General features: G+C 52.9%; 1 protein-coding gene across 2 annotated transcripts in view; it reads right to left on the bottom strand.

Moving 5' to 3' along the window:
• itga3b (integrin, alpha 3b) overlaps positions 1-18,208 on the bottom strand; it is a 272,129-nt gene that overhangs the window by 50,865 nt on the left and 203,056 nt on the right. For both annotated transcript variants that reach the window (XR_011937490.1, XM_072487143.1), the window contains exons 13-18: positions 14,457-14,594; positions 12,787-12,896; positions 5,787-5,964; positions 4,685-4,762; positions 1,652-1,731; positions 497-574 (exon numbers count right to left, since the gene is read on the bottom strand). Coding sequence is in view for 1 of the 2 variants with exons in the window: in XM_072487143.1 (XP_072343244.1) it covers positions 497-574; positions 1,652-1,731; positions 4,685-4,762; positions 5,787-5,964; positions 12,787-12,896; positions 14,457-14,594 (662 nt within the window). In the remaining variant the exon portion in view is untranslated. The remainder of the gene's footprint in view (positions 1-496; positions 575-1,651; positions 1,732-4,684; positions 4,763-5,786; positions 5,965-12,786; positions 12,897-14,456; positions 14,595-18,208) is intronic.

Genomic DNA, 18,208 nt, shown 5'->3' with positions numbered 1-18,208 from the left:
AGCCACGGATTGGTAAGTACTTTCTCTGGTCGTCTCTCAAAACAAGGAGGATTCTTGCTGTGGAATACACCCCATGTCAATAGTCTGCATGTGGAACCTGTTAACATGGGGAGGCTGTTGCGCCGCAGCTACCTCACGGTTCTGTCTGAATAGGAGACCCTCTGCTCCTACAGCCTGCCAAGGCACATTGGAAGCATTTACAGGTTGCAACATTTTGCACCAGAACTCAGTTTCTAGCTGAGAGGCAGGGATGCTACACACTGGTCCGCAAGACCTCCAGGCAAATACTCTACCACTATTTGAATGACAATACTGCCCCATTCCCAATGTGTAGGCAAGGTTAAAATATGGATTTAGTATGTAATATTGTAACACTGATAAAAGGGTGTGTTTACTGAAAATTTGAAGTAAAAGCAGCTTGTTAAAAGGTATGACTTAAATCATGTTTATAGCATGCAAGTAACTTTTATTTGTTCAATACCTATTACATACTTACCCAATAAGCCTAACTTGTAGTTGAATTTCTATGAATACTGATACTGACTCTGTTTCCAAGTCATTTTGCACACTCTCCCTGTCAATAAAGTAATAGAGTAATGTTTAATTAACATTTTACAAAAGTGGCATTCTTAATTTGATGTAATAAACATCTTTTTCTGCCAGTGATTATCCATATGGTGACTGATAACTTGACCACAGTAAATTGTGGGGGGTTATCAAGTGAATCATTTGAATGCAGCAGCAGAGCAGAGGATACATTAATGCTACCTTCACCAATTTCCCACCAGGCATGTGGCATCGTGAAACATACAAGGTAGAGACATTTTGGTGCAATTCTATCCCTCCCGTAGCGCCCGGTGCACCTCCCGCCATTCCCAGAGAATAGAAGGAGAGCCTCTAAACGAGGCCCGCACCGGACAGAGCACGATTCTCCTGGTCCGCGATCTGGTTCACACTCAGCAATCATCCCCCCACCCTCCCTGCCCATACCGTTTCATGGCCATGACCATATCCCCTCCCAGGCCCCGCCTCTCGGAGCATACTGGCAGTGCCAAGGCACTCACTGCCCTGTCCTTGCCCGACCACCTTGAGGCCCAATGGCCACTGAGCCCTCAGGTGAGTCCATCACAACCGTTTCCGTTTTTGGAAACCAGTAGTGATTCCCACCGATACGGAGAATGCGGGGGGGTGAGGGGGGAGGCGGTGAATCCAGGAAGCCGGGAGACTGCGGCTTCAAACATGCTGAGCATATTTACAAACTCATTTAAATATTTGAGTATTGTTCGCGCTTCCGCTGGTAGATTGAACCCCCTGGTGTCTGTTGCACAGTGGTGTGGATCTCCCCCACCCCAGGCTTATTTTATTAAAAGAAGTAAGCAGAAAAGAACAAATTCTGAAGGAATTTATGTTTAGTTTCCAAAATCAAACCAGGAATAATAATCATTTATTGTCACAAGTAGGCTTCAATGAAGTTACTGTGAAAAGCCCCTAGTCGCCACATTCAGGCGCCTGTTCGGGGAGGCTGGAACGCGAATTGAACCCGTGCTGCTGCCTTGTTCTGCATTACAAGCCAGCTGTTTAGCACACTGTGCTAAACCATCCCCATAGACCATTTAAATAGAAAGTGGTGGTGGGGGAAGTTTGTGCTTACGTAGAAAGCTGGAGTGGCACATCAATTTTTGTCGTGTTGAGAGTTATTCCAGTTACTTCAAGAATTATGTTGAGCGTAGTCTATGAAAGAAAGATGTGCCATCTGTTAGCTTTTTCAGACACTCCCATTTGTTGTCCAGTCATTGGACGCCTTTCACCTTTCTACTTTTAACACAATTTTGAGATCAAATTAATACTCGAGGTTTATGAATTTACAGGGGCAATCTCAGTTCTTCACCCTTCTTTGATCCGCCAACGAAAAGCAAACATCCACATTCTAATCATGCCCATCGCATGGCTTTCAATTTTCAACCCATGAAGGAATTGAAAGATGTACGCAAATGGAGGGCTGAAATGCAATTTTAGTTACTAATTGTCTTGGTGAAAATTACATCAATGAAGACTTTCCCTAACTAGGCGAAAAAATAAAGTAATTCAGTAGAAGCAGTCCAGTGGGGCAAATGGTTTTGAGCTCCATTCCCACAGATTGCCAACCAGCATCTGAGTTGTGCCATTGGCTGGGGGAGGGTGATGGAGAGGGGAAACAGAGAATAAAATGGTCTTTACCACAAGTAAGGTGGAAATGAGCTCAAGCACCCATGTGGCACCAGGCTGCCCTTCGGTATTTCCAAAGGGTTCAATTTCCTTGGTGCATTATATTTGGACATTTATAACTTCATGTCTTCAGTACTTTAGCATAGGGTGTTCGCCAATTTGATTGTGGGGCACAGCAGCTTAACATGTCAGGTTCACGGTTGCATCAGTAACTTGAGGAAAACAATTCTGGTACTATGAAATTTTAATATCATAATCTGCTTAATATTATAAATCATACTGCCACATGAGCTAAGGTGCCTGTACTTATAAAGTGTACTTTCACCATCTAGTGGTGAGGAATGATTACTGCATGTATATGTGAAACTGATCACCAACTTGGGGGGGTCGGACAGCTCGGTTGACTGTAAGGCTGGTTCGTGATGGGGAGCGATGCCGACAGTGCGGGTTCAATTCCCGTGCCAGTTGAGGTTATCTATTTTTAATTTTGACCTGCCTTACCCATCCATCACCTCAGCCATGTGCGTATTCTCGATGTCTGATAAATGTCTTCAAATGTTTCATTCTCCCCCTACTATCTCATAAAAATATCCGTTTAAGCACATTATTGGCCATTTCTATTGTGTTGTGTGCTATATTCTAGCAGAGTTTTACAGAAGGATCTGCAATTCTAGTGGAAGACTTAAAGGAAATTCAACTTGTTAACTGCTTCCTTATGATATAATGCTGCGTCAACATAGATTCGAGTATATGGGGGACTGCTATGACAGTACTAGTATCAAAGTCATTGCCAGCTGTACATTCTGGTTCTGAATGAAGATAGGGCTCATTAGAGTCCCAGTCTCCTCAGCTCTTACTCCTGCTTCCAAGCTGCCAATGGGAGGCAGTGGCGTATTGGTATTGTCACTGGACTAATAATCCAGAGACCCAGAGTAATGTGAACCCCACCATGGCAGATGGTGACATTTGAGTTCAATAAAATTCTGGAATTAAAAGTCTAATGATGACCATGAAACCATTGTCGATTGTCATAAAAATCCATCTCCTTCCCTAATGTCCTTCAGGGAAGAAAATCTGTCACCTTTACCTGGTCCGGCCTATGCGTGACTCCAGACCAACAGACTCTTAAAATGCCCTCAGGGATGGGCAAGCGACGCCCGCATCCCATGAATGAATAAAAATAAATGCACAGCAGCAGTCAAATCCTGGTACCTCACCTTGGCTGGTGAGCTAAACTAAGTGAGGGTATCATCAACTTCGTCGGGTGTCGAAAGGGTGCCAACCCTCTAGGTGCATCAAGTCTGGAACAAAGGCAGAGGCCGATGATCCGAGCAAGAACACAATGGCACTGAAGATGGGCACAAGCAAGATGTGTGAGGCAGGAAGTCACTCAGGAAAGATTGGGATCTTACAGAGTACAATCCCATGGTTAGCAATGAAACCGAGTCGCAAAGAAATGTTGGTGCTTACTGTAGAAGACACAGCTGCAACACTGCATCCAACTCTCAGCAAGAGAAAGGAATACGATCCACAGAATATGTGCGCAAGAGTGTTGTTACCTGCCAACCTGTTTCATCAAGTTTATTGTTCAATAATATGGAGGCAAAGTGGTGTTGTCACTGGACTAGTAATCCAGACATCCAGGGTAATGCTCTGGGGACACGGGTTCGAGTTCCACCACGGCAGACGGTGAAATTTGAGTTCCGTCAAAAGATTTGGAATTAAAGGTCTAATGATGACCATGAAACTACTGTTGATTGTCGTATAAACCCACCTAGTTCACTCACAAAACCTGCTGTCTTAATCTGGTCTGGCATACACGTGATTCAAAACCCACAGCAATGTGGTTGACTTTTAAACGACCAGACAAGCCACTCAGGGGCAATTAGGGATGGGCAGCAAATGCTGGCCCAGCCAGCAATACCCACATGAATGAAATACACAAAAAGTTAAAAGCACAGTATGGTCAATAGTTCTGTATGGACTGTATTAAAGCTAAGCAAATGAACAGGAAAGGAGGAATGAGGGTAGGTATATAATAAGCGGGCAAATTTGTAAACATGCAACTACTTTTCAGAAAATAGTTTTCTCTTCAGGGTTCGAGATGTTAGAGGGTAAAACTTGGACGCATTGCCAGATACACCTTTCTCTTCAGGGTTCGAGATGTTAGAGGGTAAAACTTGGACGCATTGCCAGATACACCTTTCAAAGATTCAAGTAATTTACTGGAGAGATAAAGCAACTTACAGTGAGCTTCGCCTATGTAACTTATCCTACATGGTTCATTTGATGGAAATTATTGCTTACCATAGAGTTAATATACTCTGAATATACAGAAGTGTAGTGCAGATAATACACCCAATATACAGGAATACAATATAATTAATACACTTGATATACAGATGTTTGATCACCAAGTATAACTGTGCTCTTTTAGAACTGCTGTGCATCATTTAAAGGGAGATGGTGAATCACCTACCGTCTGATACTTTTTGAAAGGATTTCCCAGTTCACAGACCAAAATGTCATCATCCACAGTATCGCACGTTATTAATTTCTAAAAGAAAGACACAAAGTAAGTTCATGCATTCTCCTCCCTCCTCCCAGAATAAAGGCACAGTTTGCAGGATTATACTTCCGTATAAAAGTTGTCAGCTCTCCAGCACTCTGTCCAAATGGTCTTCACCAATGAGTCTCGTCAGTAAACGCTCAACAGTGGTGGCCATCAATGTCAGGGCTGAGCCCAATGTGGTTGCTGCACATTATCCACAATCACTGGATAGTGATCAGGGGCGAAATTCTCCCGAAACGGTGCGATGTCCGCAGACTGGCGCCCAAAACGGCGCCAATCAGACGGGCATCGCGCCGCCCCAAAGGTGCGGAATGCTCCGCATCTTTGGGGGCCGAGCCCCAACATTGAGGGGCTAGGCCGACGCCGGAGGAATTTCCGCCCCGCCAGCTGGCGGAAACGGCCTTTGTTGCCCCGCCAGCTGGCGCGGAAATGACATCTCGGGGCGGCGCATGCGCGGGAGCGTCAGCTGACAAGTTTCCCACGGATGCGCAGTGGAGGGAGTCTCTTCCACCTCCGCCATGGTGGAGACCGTGGCGGAGGCGGAAGAAAAAGAGTGCCCCCCACGGCACAGGCCCGCCCGCGGATCGGTGGGCCCCGATCGCGGGCCAGGCCACCGTGGGGGCCCCCACCCCGGGGCCAGATCGCCCCCCCCCCCCAGGACCCCGCCCGCGCCGCCGTGTCCCGCTGTCCCAAAGGTGGTTCAATCCTCGCCGGCTGGCGTGGGTTGACAGCGGCGGGATGTCGGCCCATACGGGCCGGAGAATCGCTGGGGGGGGGGGGGGGGGGGGCCCGCCAACCGGCGCGGCGCGATTCCCGTCCCCGCCGAATATCCGGTGGCGGAGAATGTGGCAACCGGCGGGGGCGGGATTCACGCCAGCCCCCGGCGATTCTCCGACCCGGTGGGGGGTCGGAGAATCGCGCCCATGCTTCTGAAGCAATGTAGCACTGGAATTGATATAATCATCTCCAATACCTAATAATTATAAATATCAAGTGCTTCTCTACTTACTGCACGGACACCGACATATCTCAACTTATTTGGTAAGGTCATGTTCAGCTTGGCCTGGTGTGCATCCTCGCCGTTACTGGCTGATGTTGGGAAATTTGTAACATTCACTTGTAATACAAGCTTCTGGCCATATGAGCCAATCTGTGGATCGTACTCCAAGGTTTGCTTGCCGTTTATGCTGGGAATGAAGCAGCAATAAAAAAACAATCAGCTTAAAGTAAGTTTCAGCAACATGGAGACAACTGCATCCTTCTCCAGTCCTCGCCCAAATATAATAGCATTTGTTAAGTGTTGGAATTTCTATATTTACTCTCTCATTTTCCTGTTTCAGTTTTTTTTAGCTGCGACCTCATATCATGCATCTTTCACGTGTGATGATAAAGCAGTTGAGCAGAAGTCCTGCCCCCGCTCCCTGTCCTCCTGCCACCACTCCCTGTCCTCCTGCCCCCACTCCCTTTCCTCCTGCCCCCAATCCCTGTCCTCCTGCCACCACTCCCTGTCCTCCAGCACCCACTTCCTGTCCTCCTGCCCCCACACTCCGTCTTCCTGCCCCCACTCCCTGTCCTCCTGCCGCCACTCCGTCCTCCTGCCCCCACTCCCTTTCCTCCTGCCCCCACTCCCTGTCCTCCTGCCGCCACTCCCTTTCCTCCAGCCCCCACTCCCTGTCCTCCTGCGCCCACTCCCTGTCCTACTGCCCCCGCTCCCTGTCCTCCTGCCGCCACTCCCTTTCCTCCAGCCCCCACTCCCTGTCCTCCAGCCCCCACTCCCTGTCCTCCTGCCCCCGCTCCCTGTCCTCCTTCCTCCACTCCCTGTCCTCCTGCCCCCACTCCCTGTCCTCCTGCCTCCGCTCCCTGTCCTCCTGCCCCCACTCCCTGTCCGCCTGCCCCCGCTCCCTGTCCTCCTGCCCCCACTCCCTGTCCTCCTGCCCCCACTCCCTGTCCTCCAGCACCCACTTCCTGTCCTTCTGCCCCCACACTCCGTCTTCCTGCCCCCACTCCCTGTCCTGCCCCCACTCCCTGTCCTCCTGTCGCCACTCCCTGTCCTCCTGCCCCCACTCCCTTTCCTCCTGCCCCCACTCCCTGTCCTCCTGCCGCCACTCCCTGTCCTCCTGCCGCCACTCCGTCCTCCTGCCCCCACTCCCTGTCCTCCTGCCCCCGCTCCCTGTCCTCCTGCCCCCACTCCCTGTCCTCCTGCCCCCACTCCCTGTCCTCCTGCCCCCACTCCCTGTCCTCCTGCCTCCACTCCCTGTCCTCCTGCCTCCACTCCCTGTCCTCCTGCCCCCGCTCCCTGTCCTCCAGCACCCACTTCCAGTCCTCCTGTCCCCACTCCCTGTCCTCCTGCCCCTGCTCCCTGTCCTCCTGCCCCCACTCCCAGTCCTCCTGCCCCCTCTCCCTGTCCTCCTGCCCCCGCTCCCTGTCCTCTTGCCCCCACTCCCTGTCCTCCTGCCCCCACTCCCTGTCCCCCTGCCGCCACTCCCTTTCCTCCTGCCCCCACTCCCTGTCCTCCTGCCCCCACTCCCTGTCCTCCTGCCCTCACTCCCTGTCCTCCTGCCCCTGCTCCCTGTCCTCCTGCCCCCACTCCCAGTCCTCCTGCCCCCTCTCCCTGTCCTCCTGCCCCCGCTCCCTGTCCTCTTGCCCCCACTCCCTGTCCTCCTGCCCCCACTCCCTGTCCCCCTGCCGCCACTCCCTTTCCTCCTGCCCCCACTCCCTGTCCTCCTGCCCCCGCTCCCTGTCCTCCTGCCCTCACTCCCTGTCCTCCTGCCCCTGCTCCCTGTCCTCTTGCCCCCACTCCCTGTCCTCCTGTCCCCACTCCCTGTCCTGCCCCCACTCCCTGTCCTCCTGCCCCCACTCCCTGTCCTCCTGCCTCCACTCCCTGTCCTCCTGCCCCCGCTCCCTGTCCTCCAGCACCCACTTCCAGTCCTCCTGCCCCCGCTCCCTGTCCTCCTGCCCCTGCTCCCTGTCCTCCTGCCTCCACTCCCTGTCCTCCTGCCCCCACTCCCTGTCCTCCTGCCCCCACTCCCAGTCCTCCTGCCCCCTCTCCCTGTCCTCCTGCCCCCGCTCCCTGTCCTCCTGCCCCCACTCCCTGTCCTCCTGCCCCTACTCCCTGTCCTCTTGCCCCCACTCCCTGTCCTCCTGCCCCCGTTCCCTGTCCTCCAGCACCCACTTCCAGTCCTCCTGTCCCCACTCCCTGTCCTCCTGCCCCTGCTCCCTGTCCTCCTGCCTCCACTCCCTGTCCTCCTGCCCCCACTCCCTGTCCTCCTGCCCCCACTCCCAGTCCTCCTGCCCCCTCTCCCTGTCCTCCTGCCCCCGCTCCCTGTCCTCTTGCCCCCACTCCCTGTCCTCCTGCCCCCACTCCCTGTCCCCCTGCCGCCACTCCCTTTCCTCCTGCCCCCACTCCCTGTCCTCCTGCCCCCACTCCCTGTCCTCCTGCCCCCACTCCCTGTCCTCCTGCCCCCGCTCCCTGTCCTCCTGCCCTCACTCCCTGTCCTCCTGCCCCTGCTCCCTGTCCTCTTGCCCCCACTCCCTGTCCTCCTGTCCCCACTCCCTGTCCTGCCCCCACTCCCTGTCCTCCTGCCTCCACTCCCTGTCCTCCTGCCCCCGCTCCCTGTCCTCCAGCACCCACTTCCAGTCCTCCTGCCCCCGCTCCCTGTCCTCCTGCCCCTGCTCCCTGTCCTCCTGCCTCCACTCCCTGTCCTCCTGCCCCCACTCCCTGTCCTCCTGCCCCCACTCCCAGTCCTCCTGCCCCCTCTCCCTGTCATCCTGCCCCCGCTCCCTGTCCTCCTGCCCCCACTCCCTGTCCTCCTGCCCCTACTCCCTGTCCTCTTGCCCCCACTCCCTGTCCTCCTGCCCCCGCTCCCTGTCCTCCTGCCCCCACTCCCTGTCCCCCTGCCGCCACTCCCTTTCCTCCTGCCCCCGCTCCCTGTCCTCCTGCCCCCACTCCCTGTCCCCCTGCCGCCACTCCCTTTCCTCCTGCCCCCACTCCCAGTCCTCCTGCCCCCACTCCCTGTCCTCCTGCCCCCACTCCCTGTCCTCCTGCTCCGCTCCCTGTTTCCTGCCCCCGCTCCCTGTCCTCCTGCCCCCACTCCCTGTCCTCCTGCCCCCACTCCCTGTCCTCCTGCCCCCACTCCCTGTCCTCCTGCCCCCGCTCCCTGTCCTCCTGCCCCCACTCCCTGTCCTCCTGCCCGCACTCCGTGTCCTCCTGCCCCTGCTCCCTGTCCTGCCCCCACTCCCAGTTCTCCTGCCCCCACTCCCTGTCCTGCCCGCACCCCCTGTCCTCCTGCCCCCTCTCCCTGTCCTTCTGCCCCCGCTCCCTGTCCTCCTGCCCCCACTCCCTGTCCTCCTGCCCCCACTCCCTGTCCTCCTGCCCCCACTACATGTCTTCCTGCCTCCACTCCATGTCCTCCTGCCTCCACTCCCTGTCCTCCTGCCCCCGCTCCCTGTCCTCCTGCCCCCACTCCCTGTCCACCAGCTCCCCACTCCCTGTCCTGCCCCCACTCCCTATCCTGCCCCCGCTCCGTCCTCCTGCCCCCCATTCCCTGTCCTCCTGCCCCCACTCCCTGTCCTGCCCCCACTGCCGTTCTTCCTGCCCCCACTCCCTGTCCTCCTGCACTCGTTTCCTGTCCTCCTGCCCCCACTACCTTTCCTGCCCCGACTCCCTGTCCTGCCCCCTCTCCCTGTCCTCCTGCCCCCAATCCCTGTCCTCCTGCCCCCACTCCCTGTCCTGCCCCCTCTCCCTGTCCTCCTGCCCCCACTCCCTGTCCTCCTGCCCCCACTCCCTGTCCTGCCCCCTCTCCCTGTCCTCCTGGCCCCACTCCCTGTCCTCCTGGCCCCACTCCCTGTCCTCCTGCCCCCGCTCCCTGTCCTCCTGCCCACACTCCCTGCCCTCCTGCCCCCACTCTCTGTCCTGCCCCCACTCCCTGTCCTGCCCCAACTCCCTGTCCTCCTGCCCCCACTCCCTGTCCTCCTGCCCCCACTCCCTGTCCTGCCCCCACTCCCTGTCCTGCCCCCACTCCCTGTCCTCCTGCCCCCACTCCCTGTCCTCCTGCCCCCACACCCTGTCCTGCCCCCACTCCCTGTCCTGCCCCCTCTCCCTGTCCTCCTGCCCCCTCTCCCTGTCCTCCTGCCCCAACTCCCTGTCCTCCTGCCCCCACTCCCTTTCCTGCCCCCACTCCCTGTCCTGCCCCCACTCCCTGACCTGCCCCCACTCCCTGTCCTCTTGCCCCCACTCCCTGACCTGCCCCCACTCCCTGTCCTCCTTCCTCCACTCCCTGTCCTCCTGCCCCCACTCCCTGTCCTCCTGCCCCCGCTCCCTGTCCTCCTGCCCCCACTCCCTGACCTGCCCCCGCTCCCTGTCCTACTGCCCCCCACTCCCTGTCCTATTGCCCCCCACTCCCTGTCCTGCCCCCATCCCTGTCCTCCTGCCCCCTCTCCCTGTCCTCCTGCCCCCGCTCCCTGTCCTCCTGCCCCCGCTCCCTGTTCAGTCCTCACTCCCTGTCCTCCTGCCCCCCACTCACTGTCATCCTGCCCCCCACTCCCTGTCCTCCTGCCCCCACTCCCTGTCCTCCTGCCCCCACTCCCTGTCCTCCTGCCCCCTCTCCCTCTCCTCCTGCCCCCGCTCCCTGTCCTACTGCCCCCACTCCCTGTCCTGCCCCCACTCCCTGTCCTCCTGCCCCCGCTCCCTGTCCTCCTGCCCCCGCTCCCTGTCCTCCTGCCCCCTCTCCCTGTCCTCCTGCCCCCTCTCCCTGTCCTCCTGCGCCCACTCCTTGTCCTCCTGCCCCCTCTCCCTGTCCTCCTGCCCCCACTCCCTGTCCTCCTGCCCCCGCTCCCTGTCCTCCTGCCCCCGCTCCCTGTCCTCCTGCCCACGCTCCCTGTCCTCCTGCCCCCACTCCCTGTCCTCCTGCCCCCTCTCCCTGTCCTCCTGGCCCGCTCCCTGTCCTCCTGCCCACGCTCCCTGTCCTCCTGCCCACGCTCCCTGTCCTCCTGCCCCCACTCCCTGTCCTCCTGCCCCCACTCCCTGTCCTCCTGCCCCCTCTCCCTGTACTCCTGCCCCCACTCCCTGTCCTCCTGCCCACGCTCCCTGTCCTCCTGCTCACGCTCCCTGTCCTCCTGCCCCTGCACCCTGTCCTCCTGCCCCCACTCCCTGTCCTCCTGCCCCCTCTCCCTGTACTCCTGCCCCCACTCCCTGTCCTCCTGCCCACGCTCCCTGTCCTCCTGCCCCCACTCCCTGTCCTCCTGCCCCCGCTCCCTATCCTCCTGCCTCCACTCCGTGTCCTCCTGCCCCCACTCCCTGTCCTCCTGCTCACGCTCCCTGTCCTCCTGCCCCCGCTCCCTGTCCTCCTGCCCCCGCTCCCTGTCCTCCTGCCCTCACTCCCTGTCCTCCTGCTCACGCTCCCTGTCCTCCTGCTCACGCTCCCTGTCCTCCTGCCCCCACTCCCTGTCCTCCTGCCCACGCTCCCTGTCCTCCTGCCCCCGCTCCCTTTCCTCCTGCCCCCACTCCCTGTCCTCCTGCCCCCGCTCCCTTTCCTCCTGCCCCCACTCCCTGTCCTCCTGCCCCCGCTCCCTGTGCTGACAAGCAATAATTCCACTGTCGTAGAGGCGGGGAAAACAATTCATTAAGAGGAAACTAAAGTTTGAATACAAAACTCCAGTCCAAAGATGTGCAGGTTAGGTGGATTGGCCATGTTAAATTGATTGCCCCCTAGTCTCCAAAGGTTAGGTGAGGTTACGGGGATAGGGCGGGGAGTAGTCCTCGGTCGAGTGCTCTGCAGACAACCCGCTCCCGTACTCCAACACCACTCTCTTTTTATCGGGGCCTGCCTCTCTTTTAACCCCCATTTTTGCTGATACCTTGCTAAGGGCAGTGGCTCTTTGAACTTCCTCTAAGCCCTAAATACATAATTCTCCGTGTTCTTTCCACTTCTCGCAACCTCTTGCTGATGAAAGCACAACTCAGTGATCAAAATCTTATTGTAATTTATTCTTCTCCCAGGATATCAAAACTACTAATTAATGCAGTAAATAATCACTGGAGCCAACACATCTCCCATAATTTAAGTAATTTTTGCATTTCTCTTCCATAACTATCCAGTCAAGATCTGGATTCTCATATGACATGTAGTTGAAGTGGACGGGTGAGGGAAGGGGAGGGATGGACGGAGTTGCTATCAGGGATATGAAGCAATGCTGGGAAGGTGGAGTCGAGGTGCAGATCCGCCAAACAGACACAAAGGACTGAAAAAGCTACTTGGTATTGAACTGCACTGGACTGCAATGGAGCCCAGCTAACATGGCCAGTCATATATATACATGTCCATACAAGTTTATAGCAAGTTATTTTCATGCCATGTTTCCGAACACTTTACCACTTATTTTGTTGAGGCTATAGTGAGCATTTCATGTCGGCTGGAATTCTCCGGTCTTCGGATTCCCTGTTCCGGCCTGCAGCGCATCCTCGCCCGTGGATTTCCCGGTGACGTGGGGTGATTACAATGGGAAACCCCATTGACAAGCGGCGGGAAGAGAGAATAACGCCACCAGCGAACAGCGCGCCGCCGAGCGACACGCAGCTGAGGAACAGGAGAATCCAGCCCGGATTAAATGGCCAGAGGCACTTCCCAGGGACATTATTAAACTAAATTTGACATCCAAAGTGCTGAAGGAGATATTAGGGCGGGTGAACAAAATCTTTAACAGAAGAGAGCATTTCTGAGGTGAAGAGGTTTCAAGAAGGAATCCTGGTGCTGAAGTCAAGGTTGCCAATGGCGGGGCAATTAATATTGGGGAATGTACAATAGGCCAGAATTGAAGCAGCGCTAAGATCTTGCCGGGATATGGAGCTGGAGCAGTAAGGTCATGCACGGAGAGATTTAAAGACCAGAATAAGTATTTGTTTTGCATTTTCCTCCGTTTCAAAGATGTGACTGGGCTCTTTCATGCTCCAGTGAGCAAGCTTTTGAAAAGGAAACCAACACCAAACATCTAAGTCCTTCTCTTCCCCTTACCGTCTGATGGGATGAAACACCTCATTGCTGTCTAATCTGCCAAACCTATGTTTCATTTTGAGATTGCTTTTGCAGGTCCGGTCATCGCCACATTCCTTCTGAAAATGTATCTGCAAAAAGTGTTTTGTATATATTAACATAGAAAACTCACCAGAAAGTGCAAAACTGATTGTGTGTAAGACACGTCTTTTTGGAATTCACCCATGTTTATGCATGTTTAATCACATCAGAGCCTCGGTAGCACTTATCAGCTATTCAACTGTTCAACCACATGGGCAGTTATAACTAATCCTAATCTTGTCCGAAACCAATATTCACGCTTGTGCACTTTCAGCACAGATCACTGGATAGTCAGTAGCGAGACTGCTGATTTATTTTTTTCCTTATTTAACTGTACCATCTCCGCCAATGTGAGATTGTGTAACTAAGGATGGAGCAGTGATCAAACAGGACTCTGCAGATTAGCTAATTGGATACATTTGGAGATTTCTGGCAATATCCTTTTGATCAATTTGGCATTATTAACATTGGTTGTATAATCTGATCACAATCGTCATCAAATTCTTTTATTTATTTATTTTAAATTTAGAGTACCCAATTATTTTTGTCCAATTAAGGGACAAATTAGCGTGGCCAATTCACCTACCCTGCACATCTTTGGGTTGAGGGGGGTTAGGCCCACGCAGACATGGGGAGAATGTGCAAACTCCACACGGACAGTGAACCAGGGCCGAGATCGAATCCGGGTCTTTGGCGCCGTGAGGCAACAGTGCTAACCACTGTGCAACCCTTCAGCTTCTTTTATAAGAGAAGGGATGATACACTAAATAGATCAACAAACGAGGCCTTATGGTTGTGCTTAAAAATAAACAAGGGGCCGTGACACTAATGGGAGTACACTACACACCCCCAAATAGCGAAAGGGAGATCAAATATGTAGGCATATTTCTGCCTGTAAGAACAAGGGGACAATAATAGTTGGAGACTTTAACTATCCCAATATCAACTAGGGTTCAAACAATATAAAGGGAACTGAGGGAGAAAAATTTGTGCAATATGTCCCGGAAAACGTGTTCAACCTATTAGTGACAAACTCAACAAGAGGAGCTGCAATAGAAAAAAAAGGGCAGCACAGTAGTTAGCATTGCTGCCTCACAGCGCTAGGTTCAATTCCCGCCTTGGGTGACTGTGTGGAGTTGCACAGAACCCTGTGTCTGCATGGGTTTCCCCCGGATGCTCCGGTTTCCTCCCACAGTCCAAAGATGTGCAGGTTAGGTGGACTGCCAATGCTAAGTTGCCCCTTAGTGTCCAACGGTTAGGTGGAATTATGGGGATAGGGCAGGGGAATGGGTCTAGGTAGGGTGCTCTTTCAGAGGGCCGGTGCAGACTAGATGGGCCGAATGGCCTCCTGCAATGGCCTCCTGTAGGGATTCCATGATTCTATTCTATGAATTGAAACGTATCGTTTTGTACTTCCCTTGCACTCCCAATCAAGGTGCATGAAAAATGACATTTACTTGATTAGTGATTCTTTGCGGACTTCCGGACCACAACTTCCCCATTGTTCTCTCAAGCTTCAAATGAATGGTCCTACACATTGCTCCTTCTCCTTTCTTACTGATCTTTAGAAAGCACCAAACTGATTACCTTATTTAGGTCCCCCGTCTTACCTTTTTTGTGTTTGGCTTCGCTTGATTCATTATGGGATAATCATTCATATCGACCATTCTTTGACCAGACTCATTTTTATTGACAATATTGTATCTCAGCGTGATAGAAATGGGGTGAAGCTTATCCTCCACATTGTCCTGTAAACACACAGAAGATGCATTTCAGTGCCAAGTAATATCAGGAATTCATCATTGCCAAGGAGACTGATGTTCCTTCAAAACTCCTGATGCTCCGTCAAGGATTTCAGTCTAGCCTGTTCTGAATTGTCCATACTTAGAAGAACTGAAGCATTGGAATTGTCCTGAGTAAATTGAGGGGAAGAATTAGCCAGAATTTTGTTGACAGGAAGTTCTTGCAGATGGTAATATTTTTAAGTACATGACCACAAATAAATTTGGTAATGGCTGGAGGATAAAGGCATCTACAATCAAAACGTTCGACATGCGGATAAAGTAATTATCAGTAGAATACACGAAGACACAATATGCACGATACACTAAGGAAAATGAGAAGAGGATATGGTAACAAAAAGAATAGATGACAAGAGAGTAGAACAAAGGGAAGAACAAAAATTGCAAATGATTAGACTGTGATGGATAGAGAAGTTAACAATGAATAAGTTTGGTAAATATAGGTGAACTGTACAATAAAAGCAGTACAGAAGACAAGGGCACAATGCAAATGCCATTTCTTTGTAAAAAAAAAATCACTTACTTAACTCACCAAGAAGTTTTACAACACCAGGTTAAAATCCAACAGGTTTGTTTCGATGTCACTAGCTTTCGGAGCGCTGCTCCTTCCTCAGGTGAATGAAGAGGTATGTTCCAGAAACATATATATAGACAGATTCAAAGATGCCAGACAATGCTTGGAATGCGAGCATTAGCAGGTGATTAAATCTTTACAGATCCTGAGATGGGGTAACCCCAGGTTAAAGAGGTGTGAATTGTGTCAAGTCAGGACAGTTGGTAGGATTTCGCAGGCCAGATGGCGGGGGATGAATGTAATGCGACATGAATCCCAGGTCCCGGTTGAGGCCGCACTCATGGGAGCGGAATTTGGCTACAAGCTTCTGCTCGACGGCATTGCTGCAACAGCCTCAGTACTCAACACCGACAACTGAGGCTGTTGCAGCAATGCCGTCGTCATGGGGGACCCACGGCGAAGAATCACTGAAACGACTACACGATGACATCAATAAGTTCCATCCAACCATCAGACTCACCATGGACTACTCTCCAAAATCAGTTGCATTCTTGGACACACTCGTCTCCATCAAGGACGGTCACCTCAGCACTTTGCTTTACCGCAAACCCACGGATAACCTCACGATGCTCCACTTCTCCAGCTTCCACCCTAAACACATTAAAGAAGCCATCCCCTATGGACAAGCTCTCCGTATACACAGGATCTGCTCAGGCGAGGAGGAGCGTAACAGATATCTACAGACGTTGAAAGATGCCCTCGTACGAACGGGATATGGCGCTCGACTCATCGATCGACAGTTCCAACGCGCCACAGCAAAAAACCGCACCGACCTCCTCAGAAGACAAACATGGGACACAACCGACAGAATACCCTTCGTCGTCCAGTACTTTCCCGGAACGGAGAAACTACGACATCTTCTTCACAGCCTTCAACACGTCATCGATGAAGATGAACATCTTGCCAAGGTCATCCCCACACCCCCACTACTTGCCTTCAAACAACCGCGCAACCTCAAACAAACCATTGTTTGCAGCAAACTACTCAGCCTTCAGAACAGTGACTACGACACCACACAACCCTGCCATGGCAATCTCTGCAAGATGTGCCAGATCATCGACATGGATACCACCATTACACGTGAGAACACCACCCACCAGGTACGCGGTACATACTCGTGCGACTCGGCCAACGTTGTCTACCTCATACGCTGCAGGAAAGGATGTCCCGAAGCGTGGTACATTGGCGAGACCATGCAGACGCTGCGACAACGAATGAACGGACATCGTGCTACAATCACCAGGCAGGAATGTTCCCTTCCAGTTGGGGAACACTTCAGCAGTCAAGGGCATTCAGCCTCTGATCTCCGGGTAAGCGTTCTCCAAGGCGGCCTTCAGGACGCGTGACAACGCAGAATCGCCGAGCAGAAGCTTATAGCCAAGTTCCACACACATGAGTGCGGCCTCAACCGGGACCTGGGATTCATGTCGCAATACATTCATCCCCTACCATCTGGCCTGCGAAATCCTACCAACTGTCCTGGCTTAACACAATTCACACCTCTTTAACCTGGGGTTACCCCATCTCTGGATCTGTAAAGATTTAATCACCTGCTAATGGTCGCATTCCAAGCATTGTTTGGCATCTTTGAATTTGTCTATATATATGTTTCTGGAACAGACCTCTTCATTCACCTGGGGAAGGAGCAGCGCTCCGAAAGCTAGTGACATCAAAACAAACCTGTTGGACTTTAACCTGGTGTTGTAAAACCTCTTACTGTGCTCACCCCAGTCCAACGCCGGCATCTCCACATCTTAACTCACCAAAGCACAGGGAAGATCCAGATTTTGGCTGAACTGAAATGGCCCGAGGAGAATTGGGAAAAGCATCCGACCTTGAAAGCATTGGGAAAAAGGTCATGATCTGGGTTGCCAGTCGGAAAGCCCCACAGTCAGTAAACCGGGAGAGGTGAGTGGCAGGACAAGGAAACAGCAGAGAGGATGCAGAATCTTGTGCTCTTCTTCATGGCTAATTTGGTGCCAGGGCAGCATTCAATCAAGCAGGAACCTGCCGCCTTCCCGCCGCCACCCCTGGCTAAGTCCACAGAGGTAAGGTCTGCTGCCACTGAGGCCCTTAGTGGGTAATTAAACCTGGCTATTGGACTGTGGAAAGATTCAATACCCATAGAACCATAGAAAGGTTATGGGGCAGAAAGAGGCCATTCAGCTCATTGTGTCAGCGCCAGCCACAACAGAAACTAGCTGCTCAATTTAATCCCACATTCAAGCACCTGGTCCCAGCAGGTCCCAGCACTTCAGATGCAGATCCAGTGACCTTTCAATTAGGTGAGCATTTCAGCCTCACAAAATAACATAAGCAGTGAATTCCAGATGTCCACCACCCCCTGGGTGAAACAATCTTTCCTCATGTCATCTCTAATCCTTCTGCCAACCATCTTAAGTCTATGCCCCTGGTAACTGACCCCTCAGCTAGGGCAGCAGATTGTTCCTGGCTACCCTATCTAGGCCCCTCATAATTAGGTCACCCCTCAGACTCAGTTCCAAGGAAAACAACGCTAGCCTATCCGATCAATCTTTATCGCTGCAACTTTCAAGGTTTGTCAACATTCTAGCAAATCTCTGCACTCTCCCCAGAGCAATTATGCCCTTCCTGTAAAGCGGTGACCAGAACTGTCATCAAATTCCAGGGAATAAGGAGAGGAATCTGGACTTATGGAAGTGCCCAGAGTCTGGCAGGGATAGGGCAGATCTCTAATGCAACTTCCACTTCTTCCACCACACAACCGGTCTTGGCCCAACTGCTCTGGAACTTCCACCTCAAACCTCTTTGCCTCCCCACATTTCTCTTCTTCTTTGACTCAGATTTTGGTTACCTGCTCTGACTTCTGTGAAGTGCCTTGGAACACTTCACTACAGCAGCAACTACACTTCCAAAAAGTGTTTAGTTGACTAAACATTTTGGAACATGCTGACTTTTCATGCAATATAAATGCAAATTGCCATTGTCTAGATGCTGGCATTTTAGA

The sequence above is a fragment of the Scyliorhinus torazame genome, chromosome 21, assembly GCF_047496885.1.
Source record: "Scyliorhinus torazame isolate Kashiwa2021f chromosome 21, sScyTor2.1, whole genome shotgun sequence".
In the NCBI taxonomy this organism is placed as follows: Eukaryota; Metazoa; Chordata; class Chondrichthyes; order Carcharhiniformes; family Scyliorhinidae; genus Scyliorhinus; species Scyliorhinus torazame.
The sequence above is the reverse complement of the archived record's forward strand: the minus strand, read 5'-3'. Positions and strand labels throughout refer to the sequence as shown.